The sequence below is a fragment of the Peromyscus californicus genome, unplaced genomic scaffold (assembly GCF_007827085.1).
Source record: "Peromyscus californicus insignis strain IS unplaced genomic scaffold, ASM782708v3 Scaffold_3__1_contigs__length_106647218, whole genome shotgun sequence".
Taxonomy (NCBI): domain Eukaryota; kingdom Metazoa; phylum Chordata; class Mammalia; order Rodentia; family Cricetidae; genus Peromyscus; species Peromyscus californicus.
Genome location: NW_026294551.1, coordinates 43,366,641 through 43,390,728, shown reverse-complemented (window position 1 = coordinate 43,390,728; position 24,088 = coordinate 43,366,641). Strand labels below are relative to the sequence as shown.

Genomic DNA, 24,088 nt, shown 5'->3' with positions numbered 1-24,088 from the left:
TCTAAATCTCACTCAAGGCCAAACCACTTGTAAATGACAGACATAAAGTTGGGATTCAGGGTCCAACTTCTGATGAGTGCTCTTATACTGCAATGCCCTCTCCCCTTTACTATGTGCATAATTTTAAGTCCCTCAAAAACACAGATGTGATTTGGCAGCTTAACACCCTCTAAAAAGAAAACCTTAGTATGCCTTGTTTTCTTTCCATATTCACTTTCCCCAAGTTCTCATAATGGAGAGCTAGAACCACTGGAGCACCAGAGCCCGTAAGGATTGCTCCTCACTGCCTTTTGTCTTTCCATCTTGTTCACGTGAATTTGTTTGCAAAGTTTCAGTAGAACCAGAGAAAATGAGTGCTTTAATTTCCTAATCACATCCATACCACTGTATAGAAAATAACAGAAAACCCTTAAGTACCAGCAAATTGTACCAAGTGTTTGTACAATAATGGGAAAACTGAATTTTGATTTGTGCTATCTCTTTAAAAGTGGAAACTATAAATTACTTATTTGTTCCATATAACATTTCATTGATGTTTTAGTAAAAAGAGTATAAAGCACCCATATGTATATTGACCACTGACTGAATGTACAGAACACAATAGAACTTGCTAGGGGATGGGGGAAACATTGTGACATTGGAGTCTAGCTTGAGCAGGTGTGAAGGAAGAGTCTTTGCTTTCATAACCTTTGATAGTTTTAATTTATGAAATAGCATATTTATATGGTAGTCACTTATTTAAAATGAGTCATTTAACTCCTCTTGGTACTCACAAAATACTTCAAAACAACCTGTTATTATATACAAAGTTTGCTTTTGTTACCCCTCTGTTAATTTTAGAAAATAACTTTTCTAACCAAAAAGTGTGTGACATTAATTTCTTCTGTATTCATTGTGTGTGTTAATTTTGCTGTGTGTGTTAATTTTAGGGGAGAGAGTTTGTTCTAGAGTTATTAATTATTAAAATCATATTGTTGATTTTTCTTTCTTTTATTTTCTTTTTTTCTTGTTTCTTTTGGTTTTTCAAGACAGGGTCTCTGTGTATAGCTTTGGAGCCTGTCCTGGAACTTGCACTGTAGACCATGTTGGCCTCGAACTCACAGAGATTTGCCTGCCTCTGCCTCCCAAGTGCTGGGATTAAAGGCGTGCACCACCACCTATGTTGTTGATTTCTTAAAGTAGTTTTGTGTGTATATATTGTTTTGATTTCATTCACAATGTTGTGTGTATGCCACTTAAAGAGTCAAAATGATGGGGCAAAGGCAGTTAGTTCTGGGTCTGTGATGCTCTATAGAGAATTGTGTTCTCCAGATTTACTCTCAGAAAGGTGGTTTTCCCTGTATCTCAAGGCTAGTTACACAGCCCAGTCTGTTAGCATTTGCAAAATAATTACTCCAGTGTCAGTTTTCTAAAATATTTTCAGTGAACTCTCTCTTTCTTTAAATTTCAGGCCTTGTTGGTTCTTCATCAGTTAGATAGCATCGATTTATGGAACCCTGATGCTCCCGTAGAGACATTTTGGGAAATTAGGTATATGTACTTTTAAATTTTAATTCAGTTTAAAATTTTAATTTTGTATTTTGTCTTTGAATATTAGATTTATAGTATTTAGTTCATTGTGATATTTATTTAGTTATACCTATAGATACTTTATGATTTGTGTTTTATTTGGATTGAAAATATTAGAATATTTAACTGTCAGAGAAATATCACATATATGCAAAACAAAAGTTTTAAAATGATGCTAAATTTTATCACCCTGCTACCAGTTCTGCTATGTCGTGTATTATCCTCTATCATGTTCTTCCACACAGTTACAATTGTGTTTGTTGTTTCGAGATAGGATCTGTAGCCTTGACTAGCCTGGAACTCTCTATGTTGACCAGGCTGGCCTTCAAGTCATAGAAATCCACCCGCCTCTGCCTCTAGAGTGCTGGGTCTAAAGGTGTGTCCTAAATTTCAGGTTTTGCCATCTCATTATAGACTTGAGTGTGCTAAGTTACTTGGAAGTGGAGTTAAAACCTAAACTCTAATGATATAATCATTGGAGCCATATGTAATTAACTTTTAATTTAACACACTATAAAAGAAAAAACTTAAATAAGTACATTTTATTTAACTTGATGTATATAATATTTCAACATATAATTAATTTGAATTGTCAATGTGACATTTGATATTTTTGTTTTCATTAAGTCTTCAAAATCTGTAGTGTGTCTCACAAAGCACATCTCAATTTGGACAAGCTTCATTTAAAGTGCTCAAGTAGTCATGTGGGTGGCCGGTAGCTAAACTGTTAGACAGTGCAATTTCAGTAGAGCAGAGAGAACAAGTTCTCTAAAGGGTGGGAAATAGGCCAGATCTTGGCTCATCCATTCTGCTGTAACTATGCACTTTAACTGTTGGAGCAATGAAACAGTTACAGACTGCATGGGAATGAAGGAGTGTGGCTGTGTTCCACCGAAACTTCCTTTATAAAAGTTGGTGGGGTGGCTGGATCTCAACTACTCTATTTCTTTGCAGTCTTTGCTGTGCATGTGAACTTATGATTTCTTCTTACCCCCTCACTGCAACGATGGACTTCTGTTTAATTTGTTGTTATTAACATTTGGATACAACCCATGAACAAGGAAGACTAAGCCTCTATAGAAACTTACATTATGAAATCATGCCATTCTATGTATGATTATGTCTATATTAGGTTCTTGATGATTCTGTAACAATGAACTTTATGTTACTGCAGTTCACAAATGCTTTTTTACATCTGCAAGAAATTAACTAGCCATCAAATGCTTAGTAGCACAGAAATTCTCAAGTGGTTACGGGAAATTCTGATCTGCAGGAATAAATTTCTTCTTAAAAATAAGGTAAGCACAGTGACATTTCTTATATTGGAAATATTTGAGTAGTAAGATGTGTTAGTTTCCTTTTGTTGCTATGATAAACATCATGACCAAAACTTGGGTTGGGGGATTTGGCTTTACATGTCTTGATGACAGCCCATCACTGGGGGAAGCCAAGGCATGAACTATGGAGGAATGCTGCTTATTGGCTTGCTGTCTGTGGCTTGCTCATTATACAACCCAGGACCACTGGGTAGCAACTGCCTATGGTGGGCTAGAAACTCATATATCAGTCGTTAATCAAGAAAATGCCCCACAGACGTGGCCACAGGCCAGCCTGATGGAGGAATCTTCTTAATTACGATTCCCTCTTCTAAGATCACTCTAGCTTGGGCCAAGGTGACAAAAAGCTAACCAGCACAAGACCAAATAAGAAGTGTTTATCAGCTAGATTATATCCCCCTTCAGCTTCTCCCTCAGTGAAGTCCTTAAGAGAAATGTAAGTCCGTTTAAAGATTCTACGCGTTGACCTGACCATCTGAATGTTAGTGGATTCTGTTTGACTTAAGTAGGACTCTGGGTCAGGCCTATGAAGCCTGGAAGGCTACTATAATCATAGAAGGCTCAAAGGATCTGATTTCTCTTTATTCTTAAGTCCATACATATCCTATTACTTGGCTCTGGAAGAGCTAAAGGGCAAAGGTTTAATTAGTATGCCCTCCTAAAGGTTCGTCTTTTAGCTGGGTATGGTGGCACATGCCTATAATTCCAGTACTGTTGTGGCCTGCATGAGTTTAAGGCCAGCCTGAACTACATACTGAGATCTTGTTGCAAACAAGGCCAGGAGATGTAGCTTAATGGTAGAGAACTCTAGTACTATAGAGTCAGTAGATGATTTCATCTTTTTTTTTTTTGGTTTTTCGAGACAGGGTTTCTCTGTGTAGCTTTGCGCCTTTCCTGGAACTCGCTTTGGAGACCAGGCTGGCCTCGAACTCACAGAGATCCGCCTGGCTCTGCCTCCCGAGTGCTGGGATTAAAGGCGTGCGCCACCACCGCCCGGCTGATTTCATCTTTTGAAAAGATCAGGAATCTTCTTTTATTTGGAATAAAATGTTTTGATTCTGAACTTTTGAGACATGTTGGAGTTCTGGGGAATAGGAAAGAACCTTACATTTCTTTTAACATACAATTTTTATAATCAATTTAAAATTTTTTCTATGCTGGGCGGTGGTGGCACATAACTTTAATCCTAGCACTTGGAAGGCAGAGCTAGGCGGATCTCTGTGAGTTCGAGGCCAGCCTGGTCTACAGAGCGAGATCTGGGACAGGCACCAAAACTACACTGAGAAACCCTGTCTTGAAAAACAAAACAAACAAACAAAAAAAAGTTTTTCTATTATGACATAGTTTAAAGAATACTTGATTAATGAATTTTTATCCAGGCCTAAAATCATAGCTATGAGAAACCTTACCAAGCATTTTGATAAAATTTTGTTTAGAGGTGTGCTGATGGAGAGGGGCAGTTATTTGTATCTGGCGTATCTTGTTGTATTAATATAGTAAACTTAAGTTTATCCCAAAGATAAGATATTAAACTTAAGAATTTTATGTGGGGGCTGGAGAGATGGCTCAGTGGTTAAAAGCACTGGCTGCTCTTCTAGAGGACCCAGGTTCAATTCCCAGCACCCATATGACAACTCACAACTGTCTGTAACTCCAGTTCCACAGTGTGTGACAACCTGCCTCTCCAGACACATAGCATATAAACAAAAATGCAGGCAAAATACCCACACACACAAAAAGAAAGAAAAAAGAAGAATTTTGTCTGTGCTGGCTTCGGTGTAATGTCCAACAGTCAGTGTTAGTAATCTAGTAGTGAGTCAGAAGTTCTCTGTTGAGGGCTTGAGAAACAGTTCAGCAGTTAAGAGCAGTCCTAAGCACCAAGATCAGATCCCCACACCCAAGTAACAAGCCAGATAAGTATCCATGCATGATATAACCTCAGATCTTGAGGATCTTGATCTCGAGGATCCTTGGGCTTGCTGGCTTTCAACCTAGGAGAGAAATAACCCCCAATTTCAGGGACACAACTTGCCTAAAAGGAATAGATGGAAAGTGCTAGAGAAGGTCACCTGACACCCATTACATGTATATGTATACACTCTCACATATATATACACACAAAAATACAAAATATTTAACAAAAAAAAATTGAACATAGGATTACCATGTAATCCCACTACTGGTTGCAGAGAAAGGGAGAAGGAAGGGGGTCAAGTGCTGTGGCTAGTCAAATCAACGCTTTACTTAAAAAATAAAGTTCTAATTATCCTGACAAGGCAAAATTGTTATCTATAACTCATATAGTATTATAGTTTTCTTGCAATAGACTTTATTTCACTAAGCATCAGTGTTGGAGGGTAGACAGACAACTGAGAGGCATTTGAAAGAAAGACATTGACCAAACCTTACTTAACTCAGAGTGAAGCATTGGGGTTGAGAGGAAGCTTTCCGGGACTGCCTTAAGTAGAAGGTCAGCCCACACTGAGTCCTCTTCTATGGACGTCAGTGCTTCAGTGGAACTCCCTTCTTTTTTCTAGCAGGCGGATAGAAGTTCCTGTCACTTTCTCTTCCTTTGTGGAGTAGGATGTGATGTTCCTGCTGGTGGGAATAGCACTCAGATGTCAGTGGATCATGATGAGTTACTTCGGACCTGTGCTCTTGGAGCATCTCTGCGGAAAGGAAAAGGGAATTCCTCCATGGTAGGTAACTTCCTTTGTAACTCCTGTACCATCATTTCTGCACTAGTTTTCTGAGTGGACTTTGGTAAATTTCAATTAAATAATTTTGAATGTTAGTTTTATTGCTGCTCACTGTGGAACCCTGGGCAAATTCTTCACAACTCTGTGCTCAGTTTCTCAGATTTAAAATGGAGATACCAGGACATGGTGAAACACACCCATAATCCCAGTGTTCCAGAGGCTGAGGCAGGAGGATCACAAGTTGGTCTTTTGTTTTGTTTGTTTGTTTTTTAAAGACAGGGTATCACTATGTAGCCCTGACTATTCTGGAACTTCCTGTGTACACCAAGCTGGTCTCAAATTGAGAGATCTGCCCATACCACCACCCCTGGCCTTTTAAATTTTGCTTTTTTAAATGTGTTTGAGTGTTTTACCTACCTGTATATTTGTGCACTCGTGTGTGCCTAGAGTCTACAGAGGCCAGAAGAGGGCTTCTGATCCTATGGAACTGAAGTCACAGATGATTGTGAGCTGCCTTATGAGTGCCGAGAAGTGACCCCAGGTCTTCTGGAAGGGCAGGCATGCATGTACCTAGTGCCCTTAACTATTGACCTTATTCTTCTCTCTCAGAGGAAACAAGTTTGAAGCTGGCTTGGTCTATATACTGTGTTCCAAAAAAACCCCAAATAAGCAGAAAGTGATTAATAATAATAGTTAATTAAAAGTAAATCAAAAGGGTATAATCTTGCTCCAGAGTTGTTGGGAGGATTATACTAGGTGAAATGTCAATAGCACTTGATTATTTGACACTGTGGCTGATAGCTATAATCATTCTGACATGAACCCTGTCAGAAAGTCTGTATTCATAGGCAGAAGTTGAACTAAAGGAGGTTCAAATGGAAATTGAACCTGAAATTAAAACAAAATATTTATTTTGCTAAGTATTACAAATAAGTGTTTATTTCTTTCTCTCTTTGCTTTTATTTTTGCTTTTTTATGTATACATACATGTATTTATGTGTTCATACAGTCTTTCTTTATAGCCCTGGCCAGCCTTGAATTCACTGTAATTCTCCTGCTTCAGGCTTGTAGGTGCTGTGATTATAGGCATGTGCAATCAGTCATGCTTGGCAAGTTTGAAGTTTTTAGACTGGGTCTCATATAGACCAGGCGGCCTTGATCCTCCTGCCCCTTCCACACAAGTGCTGAGATTATAGGTATTAGAACTATCCCCAGCAGGACATTTATTCCTATATGTGAATGTCCTTAAAATATAAATTATAATATGAACAGTTACAAAATCATTATGGGAGACTTTGTTTTTCAGACATAGCCTTTTTATCCTTAAGTTTTACTGTAGCCTGTTGAGGGGAAAACCACTCAATAAGCCCTGTATGTAGTAGCTGCAGAGTGTGCTTTGCCTGTGTACTTTGTATTTGCTCTGTAATTTATTTCTGCAGTTAATGGTTGGGGAATGTCAGATCAGATCAGTATATCTTGTGCTGCGGTGTTTAGTTTGTGGGCCATTGTTTCAGTCAGTGCTACCATGTATTTATTCCTTCCCTCTATGGAGTAGTGCTTCCTGTTGCTTCCTCTTCCTTTGCCATTTCATGGTTGACTCATAAGTACATTAAGTTTTGCTGTAGTAGACTCTGTGTTTTAGTGTCTCACTTGAATATTTGTTATAGATTTTATTTACATTTCTGGAATCTAAGATAATACAGATTTGAATTGAAACACAATACCATTTTGCTTTATATTGGTTCATATTATCTCATTTAGAGTAAGGTACATCAGGAAAAGATCTTATGTTTAAAAAGGAGAATTCGTTTTAGTTTTGTGTACAGTGATAGATGGTATATTGTTGAGTTTGTAAGTAAAGTCACCTAAGTTGTAGATATATTCCCCCTGCCTCCCAGGATAGCACAGCAGGGTGCAGTGGAACCCCACCAATATGCCGACAAGCCCAAACCAAGCTGGAAGTGGCCTTGTATATGTTTCTGTGGAGTCCTGACATGGAAGCTGTTCTGGTTGCTATGTCCTGTTTCCGCCACCTCTGTGAGGAAGCAGATATCCGGTGTGGGGTGGATGAAGTGTCAGTACACAACTTCTTGCCCAACTATAACACATTCATGGAATTTGCCTCTGTCAGCAATATGACATCAACAGGTAAATGTGGGTAATTTTTTTCTTTCTTTTTAACTCAGTTACTTTGACTGACATCTAATTATTTTTACAGTGGAGTGTATTTAAGACAACAGTTTGAAAGTTTCCAGGGCTAATTCATATTGCTTACTTGAAATTCTTTTATGAACAAGGTAGGATGAAATTAAGTGACATTTGAAATAGAATTTTTACTGAATGTTTTCGATGCACACTTTTGTTAATAACTGGCACTGTAAATTGCTTTTAGTTGTAGACTATAGAAATTACTCTGCTTGAATTGTAAATGAGGAGATTGGAAAACATAGGTGTGGAGATGGCTGTTTGTGTTCTCGACTTCATGGACTTGGAAATGAGTACTCTTGTAGAGGCTGGTGAGAGTGTGTGTTCAGCTTGGTCATCGGAGTCATTTGTTGTACTCTTTCACTGTGCTCCGGCGGGGCTCAGCCCATTCCTTGGCTCTAAGCACTCACTGGGTTTGCTGTTGTCTTTGCTTAGGAAGAGCAGCACTTCAGAAGAGAGTGATGGCCCTGCTAAGGCGCATTGAGCACCCCACTGCAGGAAACACTGAGGTATGGCCTCAGCAGCAGCAGCAGCACCAATCCCAGGTCCCCACCCTCATGTTAGAAGCCTCCTCTTAGCTATGTGATAAGCAACAACTTCAGAAAGCATATCTGAGCTTTGTGCATATTGCAAGTAGGATATTCTACTCAAAACCTGGTAGTTCCATGTTGATTTTGAGTTCACCCCTAAACTTGCTTCTTAATGATAATTAACTTCATTTTAGGCTTGGGAAGACACACATGCAAAATGGGAACAGGCTACAAAACTAATCCTTAACTACCCAAAAACCAAAATGGAAGATGGCCAGGTGAGTGAGTTTGTGCAGTGAATTTTTGTGTATTAATTGATTTCTTGCATCACTTAAGTAATCTTTTGTGAGCTACTCCGAGTAGTACACTATATAGAATTGTTTTAAGACTACTTGTGGTTCATCTAAGTCTGTACTGTCTAATCTTGTAGCTGTTAGCCACATGTATCTGTTAGAATGTAAGTTTTAACTTGTTTAAGTTAAATAAATTAACTTATTTTCTCAGTTTTACAGTAGCCAAAGTTGAGCATCTATTTGCTATGTTGGACAGTAGAGATGTAAAATGTTACATCACCACAGAAGTACTAAACACCTTTGCTAGAAACCACTTAGCTGGGGACCATTCATTTACTCTTTCTTGCATTTCCTTCAAGTATTTCAAAGAACTTTTAGAAAAGATGTAACAGCTGTAGATAGAGAAAAATAAAATTCTAACAATCGCATGTTGTTTATTTTGAGACAAGATCTGGTTATTTCCCCTTGCTGCTCTAGAGCTCAGTTTGTAGAACAGGCTGTCCTTGAATTTGCAGTGACCCTCTTGTCTTAACTTCCCACATGTTGGGTTTCCAGATGTGTGCCACCCTGTCTGGTTACACCCTGCCTGGCTCATGATGCTGTATTGTTAGATACTCTAAAAAGGATCTAGTGGGCAGACAATTAGAACCCATTTTAAAGTTAAATGCAATTTTAAACTTTGGGCATTTCATTTAACTATTATTATCAAATGTATTATTTTAGTCCTCAACTATCACCAGTTATCTGCTACTCTAGCAATTAACAATTAATTGGTATTTGTGTATAATTGATCTGTATCACCCATAGTCTCTCGTTATTAGGTCTTTGAGAGAAACTGTTTAGGCCGGGTGGTGGTGACACACATTTTTAATCTCAGCACTCAGAAGGCAGAGCTAGTCAGATCTCTGAGTTCAAAACTAGTCTGGTCTACAGAGAGAGTTCCAGGACAGACAGGGATACACAGAGAAACCCTGTCTGGAAAAAAACAAAAGAAAAAAGAAAAAGAGAAACTGTTCAGACCAGGAAAGTCCAGGGTGGGAGTGGTGGAGTTAGTGGTTTCAATTGGCATCTAATTTATATACCATAAATTCATAGCCTCTCTCATAAAGTGTCCAATCCAGTGATTAGTTTAGTCACAGAATTGTGTAACTGTCAATCAACATGGTCAACTTAATACATTTTTATCCTCTCAAAGAATACCCTCTCCCCCAAATCTGTGCCCTTTAGCTATTTCTAGCTCTGACTTGCCATTTTTCCTACCTTTCTATGTCCACACCTCCAGCCTTGAGTAGCAGCTAATCTATGTTACATTTCTACATTTAAAAAAATGAAATTGCTTTTTCACACCATTTCATGCAAAGGAGATCATTGATTATGTGGGCCTTTGTGACAGTGTTTCCTCTTTACTTGTTTTAAGATTCATCCATGTATATCAGAGGTTTTTAAAAGAAATTTGACACTTCAGGTTGATTCTATTAGTCAAGCTGTGACAAAGATATATTGAATAGCTCCTAATAACATATGGTAGGGCCTGGAGAGATGGCTCAGTGAATAAGAGCGCTGGTTCTTCTTCTAGAGGACCTGAGTTCCATTTCCGGCACTTGCATGATGGCTCAGAATGGCCTGTAATACCACTTCCAGGGATCCAGCATCCTTCTCTGTCCTTTTTGGGCATCAGGCATGCACATGGTACACAGATATACATGCAGGCAAAACATTTATATACATAAAATAAAACTAAAATTAAAAAAATAATAATGTATATGATAATTTCAAGCTTTGTTTTTTAAAATGTAAGATGTACTTTTCCTACTGGAAGAAATGGGAAAGAGTAATTTGTAAGATTTTTATCTAACCTATGTTGAATTCATGCTTTTCACAAAAATGTGTTTAGGCTGCAGAAAGCCTTCATAAGACCATTGTTAAGAGGCGGATGTCCCACGTCAGTGGAGGTGGATCCATAGACCTGTCTGACACAGACTCCCTGCAGGAGTGGATCAACATGACCGGCTTCCTTTGTGCCCTTGGTGGGGTGTGCCTGCAACAGAGAAGCAGCTCTGGCTTGGCGACCTACAGCCCACCTATGGGCCCTGTCAGTGAGCGCAAAGGGTCTATGATTTCCGTAATGTCTTCAGAAGGGAATGTTGATACCCCTGTCAGCAGATTTATGGACCGGCTTCTGTCCTTGATGGTGTGTAACCATGAGAAAGTGGGCCTTCAGATACGGACCAATGTTAAAGACCTGGTGGGGCTGGAACTGAGTCCTGCTCTGTATCCAATGTTGTTTAACAAACTGAAGAATACCATCAGCAAGTTTTTTGACTCTCAAGGACAGGTGAAGTCTTCTCCACTTTGTTTTTTACCCTTCCCTATGAATACAATAATGTGTTTTAAATAAATGAAGACTTTCTTTCCAATTATTTAAATTAGGTACCAACAATGATAGTCCACTTACAATTTTTAAAAATTGTCATAATTGGGGCTGGAGAGATGGCTCAGAGGTTAGGAGCACTGGCTGCTCTTCCAGAGGTCCTGAGTTCAATTCCCAGCAACCACATGGTGGCTCACAACCATCTGTAATGAGATCTAGTGTCCTCTTCTGGCCTGCAGGCACACATGCAGGCAGAACACTGTATACATAATAAATAAATAAACCTTTAAAAAAAAAAAAAATTGTCATAATTACAGAAAAAAAAAAGAATCATGTAATCTAGGGATTAGCCTGCTTCTAAAGCACTCAGGCCTGTGGGTGTTACTGGAGTTAACAAATGTTGGATATCGGTATTAGTACCTGTGTATATCAGTGTGTTTGTGTATTTGCCTATGGTGTGCTTGAATGTGATAGTTATGTCAGTTTCATTGTCCTGTGATCTGTTTTCTGTGCATTGATATAACACCACTAATGTATTTTGTTTTTGTGTAGGTATTATTAACTGATAGCAATACTCAGTTTGTAGAGCAAACCATAGCCATAATGAAGAACCTGCTGGATAATCATACCGAAGGCAGCTCTGAGCACCTGGGACAAGCTAGCATTGAAGCAATGATGTTAAATCTGGTCAGGTAAGCATTTGCTACTGAAACATAGCAGAGATATAGTTTAAGAGGTAAGACCTCTTATGCACTGGTAATGGGAATGATGAACTATTTTGTCATTCTTTATTACAGACTAGTGTAGTCTATGACAATAAGATAATCAGAAATTGTATGTTCCTACTGAAACAAAATTTAAGTATTAATCATGTTTAAAGTTACATTTACTTGAAGATTAAAGAATTTAGAATACCTTAATTTTTGTCCATATCTGATCATTTTTTATTCTGTGCTTAATTAGATATGTTCGTGTGCTTGGGAATATGGTCCATGCAATTCAAATAAAAACAAAACTGTGTCAGTTAGTTGAAGTAATGATGGCAAGAAGAGATGACCTCTCATTTTGTCAGGAGATGAAGTTTAGGTGAGTTCTCAGAAGAGCAAAATAGGGTCTTTTATGTGAAGTGCTGTGTAGAAAAGTAGTAGGGCTTGGTTATATGGGGAAGGGGAGGTGGGTGAAGAAGTATTGTGCATATTTGTTTTCTTTTTCTGAATATCTTTCCAAGTTTCTCAAAGCTCTGTGCCCATGGGAATCTGTGGTTGTTTTTTTTTGTTTGTTTGTTTCTTTCTCCCCCCTCTCCCCCCCTTTCTTAAACTAACTCACGGCACTAAAAGTTTAATTCTGTTTCCACATTTGCAATATAGGAAAGTGCCAGTGCAAAGGACCAGCATCCAAGTTGTATCTTTTTGTGCCCTTCTGACTTTTATTTCATTACATCTGATAGCAGTGTTTTGTCTATAAAGTCATACTGAATTCATTGACTGTTGGCTCTTTTGGTGTATTGGCATACACCTGCAGTCCCAACAGTCAGAAGGTTAAGGCAGAAGTTCAAGGCTGGGCTATACAACTATGCAATAAAACCCTCGTCTAAATTGTCAAAACAGTGTGTGTGTGTGTGTGTGTGTGTGTGTGTGTGTGTGTGTGTGTGTGTGCGCGTGCGTGTGTGCGTATGTATTAAAAATTTGTTTATTCTTTTCCTTTTCATCATTCTGCAGGAATAAGATGGTAGAATACCTAACAGACTGGGTGATGGGAACATCAAACCAAGCAGCAGATGATGATGTAAAGTGTCTTACAAGGTAAAGACAGAGAGACCTTTAAGAACTGTCATGTTTTAACTTACTCATGAAAACCACTACAGGTATGGCTGTGAAGTATTTATAACACACTGTGTTTAACTTGTTTTGTTGGTGGTAAGCTTTCATATTTGAAATATATAAAGTTCTTTCTTTTTTTTTTATTTTAATGGAAAGACTTAGTTGAAACAAATGTGAGAGAGGACTAGGGAAGTGGTGTTGGCTTAGGAAGAATGGTCAACAGTTATTGAGAAAGAAGATGCATAAAGCATTAGATCGTATTACTTTATGATTAGATAAAGGTATTGATTGAAGACTGTAATTATGCTGAGTCTTTCTAAGGCATAATTGCTTAGATTTGCTTTAATGACAAATGATTGGTGCATATCAAAAATGATAACTATGAACAGTATGACAACTTCATCTTTTTCTCTGGCCAGGTATAATTTTGATAGTATATACTCTTTATTTGGTTCGTTGATTAATTGAATATTTTCATTTTTATACTGTGATGTTGGAGTTTGAACCTAAGACATATAAATGCTAAATTGGACTACATCCTCAGCCCCATACTTTTGATTTGACATAGATATTATGTTAGAAGTTACGTGGCTAAAAGTTTGCAGTCTTTGTGTGTGTTCTAGGCGTGGCGTATTTACTGATACTTAGGTTGTACTTATAGTTTATCAATAAAATGGAGAGCCCTAGAGTGGTGTCTGGAAGGCTCATGGTTTCTACATTACTTTTCTTTAGGGATTTGGACCAAGCGAGCATGGAAGCAGTAGTTTCACTCCTTGCCGGTCTTCCACTACAGCCCGAAGAAGGAGATGGGGTGGAACTGATGGAGGCCAAATCACAGCTATTTCTTAAGTAAATTTCAACCACCAAAAATCAAAGCAAAAAGCAAATATAGCTTCTTCCCTCCCAAACAAAGAAATGTAACTAAGTTGCTAATTATTGTATTTAAAAGAAGACCTAATTACTTTTGTATTGTGGTCATTGGCTGTTTTCATTAAACATACCATATCTACTTGTGAAATGATGGGGCCAAGATTAGAAAATAATTTATGTTTTGTATTTTTAAAGAAAATAATGTGATCATTGAATTTTTTCTTGTAATAAATCTAGATTGCATCATTAAGTCATTTAAAATGACAATGTCTAAGCCAGGTATGGTGGCTCACACCTTTAATTCCAGCATTCAGGAGGCAGAGGCAGGCAGATCTCTGAGTTCAAGGCCAGTGTGGTCTACAAATCGAGTTCTAAGACAGCCAGGGCTACACAGAGAAACCCTGTCTCAAAACCAAACAAACAGAAACAACCCCCCCCCCCAAGACAAACAAGACAATGTCTAAACTATTTGGACCATGAATATTGTATGCTAAATATTAAATGACACATTTGCCAAGAAACCTTGCACATCTTCTGTGCCTGTGTCTTGAAATGAATACTGTACTTTGTCAGGATAAAATAATTCTCACAGCAGTTTAATAATGAACTACATTGACTTCTTATCCCAAGATTAGAAAAGCATATATTCATGGCCATGCATAGTGTCATATATGATCACTCAGAATGCATGTTTAGCTTTCTGGTTGTGTGGCCTTCACTGTGTAAAGGTCAGTCTTTGTATTTCCCAGGTATTTCACCCTGTTTATGAACCTTCTGAATGACTGTAGTGAAGTAGAAGATGAAAACACACAGACTGGTGGCAGGAAACGTGGCATGTCTCGAAGGCTGGCATCCCTGAGGCACTGTACAGTGCTTGCAATGTCCAACTTACTCAATGCTAATGTGGACAGTGGACTCATGCACTCCATAGGTGAGATCAAATGAAAGCTCCACATAAAACTGTCCCAGCATGGTGGTGCATGCCCTTAATCCCATCAACCAGGAGCAAACAGGTTGTTTGTGAGTTCAAGGCTTGCCCGGTCTATACAGGTTGTTGCAGGCCAGCGAAAGCTACACAGTGACCCTGTCTCTAAACAAACAAACAGATAAAAACAAAAAAGAAATACAAAACCCTAGAGAGCTGGGCTGGAGAGATGGCTTAGTGGTTAAGAGCATTGGCTGCTCTTCCAGAGGACCTGGGTTTAATTTCCATCACCCACATGGTGGCTCACAATCACGTAGGGAATATGATAGTGCCCCCTTGCCTCTGTGGTGACCAGGCACACATGTAGTGCCCAGACATACATGCATGCAAAAACACTCATACATGGCCGGGCGTGGTGTCGCACGCCTTTAATCCCAGCACTCGGGAGGCAGAGGCAGGAGGATCTCTGTGAGTTCGAGGCCAGCCTGGGCTACAGAGTGAATTCTAGGATAGGCGCCAACACTACAGAGAAACCTCTACACAGAGAAACCCTGTCTCGAAAAACCAAAACAAACAAACAAACAAACAAACAAAAAACCCAAACACTTATACACATAAAATAAAAAATTAAAACCTAGAGTTGACACGACATGTAAAACAAAAATTGCTTCAGTCAGGCTGTGGTAGTAAATTTGTATCTGTCTGTCCATGTCAGGCTTAGGTTATCACAAGGATCTCCAGACAAGAGCTACATTTATGGAAGTTCTGACAAAAATCCTTCAACAAGGCACAGAGTTCGACACACTTGCAGAAACAGTGTTGGCAGATCGGTTTGAGAGACTTGTGGAGCTGGTCACAATGATGGGGGACCAAGGAGAGCTCCCTATTGCTATGGCTCTTGCCAATGTGGTCCCTTGTTCTCAGTGGGTAAGTTTATTGAGAAAGTAGGGAAGTAGAATGCCTGGCATATAGCCAGTGTTTCAAAATAAGTTTGTTCATAAACGTTTATTAGGTGAATGGATAAAAATGTAAGAGCTAGAAAAAGTATGCAATGTAGAGCTGAGAATGTAGCTCAGTTAGTAGAATGCTTTCCCTAGCACCACAGAAAATCAGGGTTGTGCATGCCTTTAATCTCAGCACTTGGAGGGTGGGAGCAAGAGGGTCAGAAGTTCAAGGTCCTCCTTGGGTAAATAGTGAGTTTGAGGCCAGCTTGAGCATTATAAGACTGTCTCAAAAAATTAAAGTGGACCAACTTGAGCCATTAAACTTTTTTTTCTATGTATTTTGTTTTCATCTATAGAGAAGTGATTGGTACATCTAGCCCCAACTAGTATTTTCTTTCTTTCCACCCCAATGAAAATGACCATTTAATCACTAATATTAAAGAAAATATAAAACCACTGATGTGATCTCATATCTTTACATAATAGATAAAGTAATTAGTAAATCTAACTTTAGTTGTTAGTAATGCTAAATCTTGTAATCTGTGATTTATGCTGTTTACTGTCTCTGCCTTATATAATTTAGTTTTTACTTGAAGTATTACATACTCTCTTGCATTTGAAATTTGCATTTGAAGTTGTGCTGGGTGTGGTGACACACATTTTAACCCTAACACTTGGGAAGTGGAGGCAAGACAATCAAGAATCAAAGATCATCCTTGCCTACGTAACAAGTTCAAGGCCAGCTTGGGCTCCTTAAGACCCTGTCTCAAAACAAAATGGATGGATAAAATACTATAGACATACCTGGCTATTTGGCCTTCTAAATTTATTTTGTGTTCTGGGGATTAATGCCAGGGCCTCATACATGTTGGGCAAGTGCTTTATTACTGAGCTGCACCCTCCACCCATAAAACTACAACATTTTTAATAATACATGCTAAACTTTGAGAAAATTTTTGTTCATTTCCATTTTAAAAAGTCATGTGGATCCCTGTGTTGTTGCCTATCCTTTACTCTCAGCATTGGGGAGGCAAAGGCAGGAAGATCTTTGGTCCATGTGGCAGGTTTCAGACCAGCTGGAAGCCCTCTCTTTATTTAAAGCTATGTGGTTTATTTTACCAAAAAAGACTTTAATAAGAGTAACTTGTAATTACTAAGGTATTCTTAGTTTTTACTTAAAAGCTGTGATGGGAGGGTGAGAAACTGGAAAGATGGCTCAGCAGTTAAGAACATTGGCTGTGTTTCTAGAAGACCTGGGCTGGATTCCCAGCTCTCACATAGTCACTCAACAACTTGCAACTCCAGTCCCAGGAGATTGGGTGCCCTCTTCTGGCCTCATTAGGCAAAACAACCACTCACATAAAATTAACAACACAACCCAAGAAAACCTACCCATAGGAGGGGCTGGAGCGATGTTTTGGTGGTTAAGAGTGCTTGCTGCTCTGTAAAGGGACTGGAGTTCAGATCCCAGCACTCCATCGGACAGCTAATAAACACATGCTTACTAGCTCCAAGAGATCTGATACCCTTTTCTGGCCTCCATGGACACTCGCACACATGTACCCATGTACACATAAATTGAAAATACACATTTAAAAACACCTAAACATTGAAAACAGAGGCTTACTGATCATGTTTCTTATACCCAGAAGTAAAACTCGCATTCTTTTCTCTGGCTTGTAGCCCTGTCCCTAATCTGGTCCTGCCTTATCGCGGCCTCCGTCTAAGGTTGTCCCCCTGCGCTCTCAGCGCTTGCTGTTCCTCAGATGTGCTGACTGGCTGGCCTGAAACTCACTATGTAAACATCCATCTCAGGCATGCAGCTTCACATCTGGCTTACTTAGAATTACAATTTTATATCCATTGATTAGCAACACTCCTAAATTATCTTTTTCAAGCCTAAAATTATTTCACACATCTTCCTATGTATCATAAATATTCTGAATTTTTTTTAGTAATTAAAAAAATTAGTTTTTTTTTAAACTTATTTATTACATATACAGTATTCTGTCTGCATGTATGCCTGCAGGCCAGAAGAGGGCACCAGATCTCAGTACAGATGGTTGTGAGCCACCGTGTGGTTACTGGAAATTGAACCCCGGACCTCTGGAAGAGCAGCCAGTGCTCTTAACTGTAGAGCCATCTCTCCAGCCCCAGTATTTTTCTTAATAGAGAATCAAGGTCTGGTGATGTTGCCTAGTGGTAGAGTTCTTGTCTAGCATGTCTGAGACCCTATTCTTGATCCTTAACACAAGAAAACAAAAGTTGATTTGAGCCAAAGAAGTTTAAATTCATTTTGTTTTCTTACAGTAAATATTTGAGCTTTATATTAAATGGCTTAATATACTTTTTATTTATTTACTTTTTTGGAGATAGGATTTCTTTGTGTAGCTGTGGCTGGCCTGGAATTCACTGCGTAGAACCAGGAAATAGCCTCAAACACACAAAGATACTCTGCTTTCCCATTGCAGGGGTTAAAGGCATGTACTACCATCCTTGACCTTAATTACTTAAATTTTTTTTGAGATTTTATTTATTTTTATATTGTATGTATAGGTGTTTTGCCTACATGTGTGTTTGTGCACTGTGTGTATGCAGTGCCCAAAGAGACCAGAAGAGGCTGTTGGATCCCCTGAAACTGCAGTTAAAGTAGTTATAAGCTGCCTGCTGGTGCTGGGAATTGAACCTGGGTCCTCTGGAGCAGCAGCCAATGCTCTCAACTGCTGATCCATCTCTCCATCCCTTTAAATTACTTTTGTTCTTTGACAATTTCATACATATAAAAAAAGTCTCTTGATCATATACACCAGTGGTTCTCTACCTTCCTAATGTTGCTTAATACAGTTCCTTGTGTTGTGGGTACCCCAACCATAAAATTATTTTTGTTGCTACTTCATAACTGTAATTTTGCTACTGTTATGAATCTAAATGTAAGTATCTGATATTTGACCTCTGTGAAAGGGTTGTTTGACTCCCGAGATGATCTACACCCTTGGCTCCCCATTCCCACTCCCTTTCTTTCTGTTTCTTTTTTTAAGACAAGATATCAATACAACTTGGACCTCTTTTTAAAAACAAAACAAACAAGCAAACAACTCAGGACCATCATATCAGTTAGAGCTTCTGAGGAAGCTTGGGTCCTTACTAACAATGGTTTTGTTGTTGTTGTTGTTTTCTTTTGCTTTGCTTGGGACTCTTATGTAACTTGGCCTGGGCTCAAGTTTTTAATCTTCCTGCTTCCACTTCCTGGGTACTGGGATTACAAGTATGTTCTATCACATTTGTCAGAACTTTATCTAAAGGTGAACAAAAAATTAAAGTATTAAAAAGTAATTTGGCCGGGCGGTGGTGGCGCACGCCTTTAATCCCAGCACTTGGGAGGCAGAGGCAGGCGGATCTCTGTGAGTTCGAGGCCAGCCTGGACTACCAAGTGAGTTCCAGGAAAGGCGCAAAGCTACACAGAGAAACCCTGTCTCAAAAAACCGAAAAAAAAAAAAAAAAAAAAAAAAAAAGTAATTTGATTTTGTAAATACATGTGTTAAAATTCAGTTTTTTAGAATTTCCAGGACTTAGGAGAAGAAAGGAGAGTTTCTAGAACACCATTTCACATGGCCCTGAGAGCAGCAGCTGCGGCTGTCTCTTCTTTCTGTTGTGTTGGAATTGAAGCAGTACCTGGTGGTGCTAGACAAGCCCTCCACCATCAAGCTGTATCCCAAGCTCAACAACTTCTGATTAGTCCCTAAAGTCTTGTCCTTTCACTTAATTTCATAATGGAGGGTAGGATTTGTATATTATGTCCAAGATGGATTGTGTAACTATAAGGAATAAAGCAGACACTGAGTCTTCATAATTCTCTGGCTCCTGGGGTATTTGTGGTTAGGATTATCAACCTTTCCCTTACTCCAGTGTCTTGTTCTTTTAATCCTGGGACCAGGTCAGGCTGAGGAGAGGGCTCTGGTGTGTGAAGGTTGAGGGTTCTTTTTATCATAGATACCACTACTCTGTCTCCTCTTAATGTTGGGTTTAACAGTGAATTACAATTTTATCAATTGTATGAAACATTGTCTTAGCTAGGGTTTCTAATGCTGCAACCAAACACCATGACCAAAAGGCAAGTTGGGGAGGAAAGGGTTTATTGGGCTTGCACTTAAGCATTGCTGTTCATCGCTGAAGGAAGTCAGGACAGGAACTCAAACAGGGCAGGAACCTGGAGGCAGGGGCTGATGGAGAGGCCATGGAGGGGAGCTGCTTACTGCCTTGCTTCCCATGGCTTGCTCAGCCTGCTTTTTTAGAACCCAGGACCACCAGCCCAGGGATGGCACCACCCACCATGGGCTTGGCTCTCCCCCATTGATCACTAACTGAGAAAATGTCTTACAGCTGGATCTCAAGGAGGCATTTACTCAGCTGAGACTCCTTCCTCTGATAACTCTATAGCTTGTGTCAGATTGCCACACAAAACCACCCAGTACAAACAAACACACATTCTCTCTCTCTCTCTCTCTCTCTCTCTCTCTCTCTCTCTCTCTCTCTCTCTCTCTCTCCCTCCCCCTCTCTCCTCTCTCTCTCCTCTCTCTCTCCTCTCTCTCCCTCCCCTGTAAGGAACAAAAGGGTTATCGCACAAATAATAGAAAGGTTGACTTCAGTCCTAACTCTTTGGTTGTGTGTAAATTTGACAGAATTTGGGGATTGAATATCTAGCTGAGGCTGCACCTCTCTTTCTGATTTTTAAACAGTCCTTTAGCGTTTAGTGCCTTTTTGTTGCTTCTCTGCCTTGGCTGTAATGTATTTAATCAGTTCTAAGAAAACAGTCTGTGGAACTCACTCTGTGGACCAGGCTGGCCTGGAACGTACAGAGATCCGCCTGCCTCTGCCTCCCGAGTGCTGGGATTAAAGGTGTGTGCCACCACTGCCCGGCACCAAAGTGAACTCTTATTTTCATGATGTAATTTGAGCCAAATCCTGAAGTCTTTCTGTGTTCTGGTAAAGCCTCAATCTCTAATCTTTCCCCCAGTTAATCCTTGGTGTTAACAACTATTAGAAACACATTTAAAAAGTCACCTATCAGACAAATTCCTATCTTAGGAATAATTAGTTATCATTTACCTTGATTTAATGGGTGATTGTGAACTTTAAATTTGCCTCTTTTCTAACCTTTTTCAAAATTTTAAATCCACCTAAGAAAAAAGTAAACTTGTTCACACAATCACAATTTTTTGTTTGTTTGTTGTTGTTGTTGTTGTTACCAGGATGAACTGGCTCGTGTTCTGGTTACTCTGTTTGATTCTCGGCACTTACTCTACCAGCTGCTCTGGAACATGTTTTCTAAGGAAGTAGAATTGGCAGACTCAATGCAGACTCTTTTCCGAGGCAACAGCTTGGCCAGTAAGATAATGACATTCTGCTTTAAGGTGTGTATCACTCACTTTGTGTATCTGTGTGCACTGGGGTGTTGAGAAGAAATTCTTTACAGGATGTGTTGGGTTGATTACCTTTTTAATGCAGGCTGTATGGATCTGTGCCTAATTGTGCGTTTCTTTAGGTATATGGTGCTACTTACCTACAAAAGCTCTTGGATCCTCTGTTACGAATTGTGATCACATCTTCAGATTGGCAGCATGTTAGCTTCGAAGTGGATCCCACCAGGTGTGTCCTCTTGTCACGGTTGCTCCCTCCACATTACCTGCATTATGTCCACTGGGCTCCAGTATATCAACACTGAATTATAGCCACAGCCTAGACTCGAGTGTAGGAGTTTCCAGGGAAACCTGAAAACAAGGACACTAGAGGAAATGGACATCCACAGCTCCAGCAAACATTCAACGTAACTAACTCCCAGGCGGATCAAAGCCTTACACTGAAGGCCTGTTCATCTCAGTTCCTTGTTTCTCAGAATGCTGTGTATACCTTTCAACAGAAAAAACTACAAGGCATACCAAGAGAGGACAGAAAGGACAGATTTAGGTGTGAAGAGACAAAGCAGGCATCAGAACCAGACTTGGATGTGATGGGAATTTTGGAATTTTTACACTGACTGTTTATAAAATAACCATGGTTGTTATGCTGAGAGCTCCAGTGGATGTGGCGGGGGGGGGGGGGGGGGGGGGGGGGACACGACGACGGACATGGACAACATGAAAGAACCAATGACTAATACAAGCAGGGAGCAGGAAAGCTAACAAGGAATACAAAAGCAAAAGATGCTAAAAAAAAAAAAAAAAAAACCGGTATAACAGAGGAAGAATGATGGTAATGGGCTGATTTGTAGGTGCAGCAGAGGAAAGGGCCCATGAGCTGAAGATGCACTAGTAGAAAGTTCAAACTGAACTGAAATGAAAACACACCTTCCTAAAATGATGGAGATGGTGAAAGAGGAACTTAGAAACTTAGAGCAGTAAGGGGAGAAAGATCTGAAGTTGATCGTCTAAACTCCCACTTTAAGAAATTAGAGGAAAGGAGGAACGGGGCGGTAGCTCAGTCGGTAAGGGCTTCCAGTGCAGGCATGAGGACTTGAAATTGAGCCCCAGAATCCGTGTGAAAATGTTGCTGGCTAGGACTGTTGGTTCTTCTTCCTTTGTAGAAGCTTGTGTGGTGCCTTCTGGTATGATGCAAGCTGGTCCTTTAGTAGTGAGGGTTTCTTTGTTTTGTTTGTTTGGTTTTTTTTTTTTTTTTTTTTTTTTTTTTTGGTTTTTTGAGACAGGGTTTCTCTGTGTAGCTTTGCGCCTTTCCTGGGACTCACTTGGTAGCCCAGGCTGGCCTTGAACTCACAGAGATCCGCCTGGCTCTACCTCCCAAGTGCTGGGATTAAAGGCGTGCGCCACCACCACCCGGCTAGTAGTGAGTTTTATGAGGCATAGTTCTCTCACTTTAGTCTTTCACTTATTGGAGGATTTCATAAGTGATGGTTTCACTGTATTTGCATCATTTCCACTTCTCCTTCCGGCTCTTTCTGTGTTCCCTCAACTACTTCCTCTTGAATTCAGGATACCTTCTAGAATTATTTTGTTATGTATGTGTGTGTGTATATATATATATATGTGTGTATTTGTGTTCATATACACATATGCTACTGAATCCAATTAATGTCACCCTTGTTTGTATGTGTTTAAGGCTGACCACTTAGGATTAGAGTCTCATTTTTAAAGTAACAGTATCAGGGGGAAAAATCTGGTTCTCTCTCCTTCAGCAGCCATTGATTGTAGCTCTTCCTCTAGGGGTGGGGCCTTGTGAAAATTTTCCTCTGTCCACATAGGATGTCTACTCATGTGGTCTCTGTAGGTTTTGTACAGTCAGCCTGAGAGTTCATGGGAACAATCTCCCCGTCCTGTCGAAAAGACACTATCATGCAGTAGTTGACCAGGTCCTCAGGTTTTTTTAGTCTTCCAGTCCTCCTCTTTCTTGGTGTTCCCTGAGCCTTAAGGATAGGGTTTGTGTTACAGATGGCCCATTTGGGGCTGGGCAACCCACATTCAGTTACTTAGTCTCTGCATTTTGACCACGGTGGGACTTTCTAATAACCTTTCAAACTGCAGTACTGGTTTCTACCTACTAAATCAGCTAAAGTTGAACATCCCAAAGTCAAAAAGTCTCCAAAAGCTAAAACTTTTTGAACATATAATTGGCCCTCAAAAAGTTTCACATTTTGGAACATTTAGACTTATGGCTGTTTAACTGGTAACGTTTTTGGAGAAATACAAAATCAGAAAAAAATATGAAACACTTTTTGTCGAAACATTTTGCATAAGTGATATTCAACTTATACACCAAATCTGTGAGAATTTGAGGGAATAGGAATTCTTAAGCACTGTCGTAGAGATGTTACTAAAAGTTAAATTTGCCTATGTTTAGCTACCAAGAAATGCCAGTGTTTGTTAATTGCTCTAGTGGAACTCTTGTGTATGCACAACAGTGTTCACTGAAGTGGTATCTGTAAAAGTGTACAGAAAAAAAAGTTTTTGGACAGTCTTCATGTAGCCCAGGCTAGCCTGAGACTCCTCTGCAGTTAAAGCTGGCCTTGTACTCCTGATCCTTTTGCCTCCACTTCCCAGGTGCTAGCATTGTAGGCATGAGTTACTATACCTAGCAAAAGTGAAATTCTAAAAGATTCATTAGCAGAGCAGATAAGTCACTATATACAATACAGTATATTTTTATGCTCAAGATGAATACATCTAATCTTCCTGCATGAATATAGATAATCTCAGAAACCTGATGTAGAGGGAAAGATGAAAGTTGCGTTTTATTATTATTATTAGTGAAGATTTTAAAAAGTCACCATTCATAGGTATATGTATTGGCCAGCGTGGTAATGCATGCCTTTAGTCCTAGTACTCAGAAGGCAGAGGCCGGTGAACTCTGTGAGTTTAAAACTACCCTGGTCTGCATATTGAGTTCTAGGTCAGCCAGGGCTACACAGTAAGATCCTGTCTCCAAATAAACCAACAAAAATGAACACAATCAAAAACATAGGGCTGTGGTAAAGGTGCCTACTCCTTACTCTTAATGACTATAGTTCTAGCCAAAGG

The 24,088-nt window shown here is 39.5% G+C and overlaps 1 protein-coding gene across 10 annotated transcripts in view; it reads left to right on the top strand.

Moving 5' to 3' along the window:
• Window positions 1–24,088, top strand: part of Nf1 (neurofibromin 1) — a 246,624-nt gene that overhangs the window by 100,125 nt on the left and 122,411 nt on the right. For 9 of the 10 annotated variants that reach the window (XM_052755665.1, XM_052755662.1, XM_052755661.1 and 6 more), the window contains 15 exons: window positions 1,451–1,530; window positions 2,744–2,867; window positions 5,444–5,605; window positions 7,504–7,753; window positions 8,246–8,319; window positions 8,535–8,618; window positions 10,528–10,968; window positions 11,557–11,696; window positions 11,968–12,090; window positions 12,723–12,806; window positions 13,557–13,673; window positions 14,444–14,625; window positions 15,335–15,546; window positions 20,813–20,974; window positions 21,106–21,209. In XM_052755665.1, the coding sequence (XP_052611625.1) occupies window positions 1,451–1,530; window positions 2,744–2,867; window positions 5,444–5,605; window positions 7,504–7,753; window positions 8,246–8,319; window positions 8,535–8,618; window positions 10,528–10,968; window positions 11,557–11,696; window positions 11,968–12,090; window positions 12,723–12,806; window positions 13,557–13,673; window positions 14,444–14,625; window positions 15,335–15,546; window positions 20,813–20,974; window positions 21,106–21,209 (2,339 nt within the window). The remainder of the gene's footprint in view (window positions 1–1,450; window positions 1,531–2,743; window positions 2,868–5,443; window positions 5,606–7,503; window positions 7,754–8,245; window positions 8,320–8,534; window positions 8,619–10,527; window positions 10,969–11,556; window positions 11,697–11,967; window positions 12,091–12,722; window positions 12,807–13,556; window positions 13,674–14,443; window positions 14,626–15,334; window positions 15,547–20,812; window positions 20,975–21,105; window positions 21,210–24,088) is intronic. The other variant, XM_052755656.1, reaches the window with a different exon arrangement.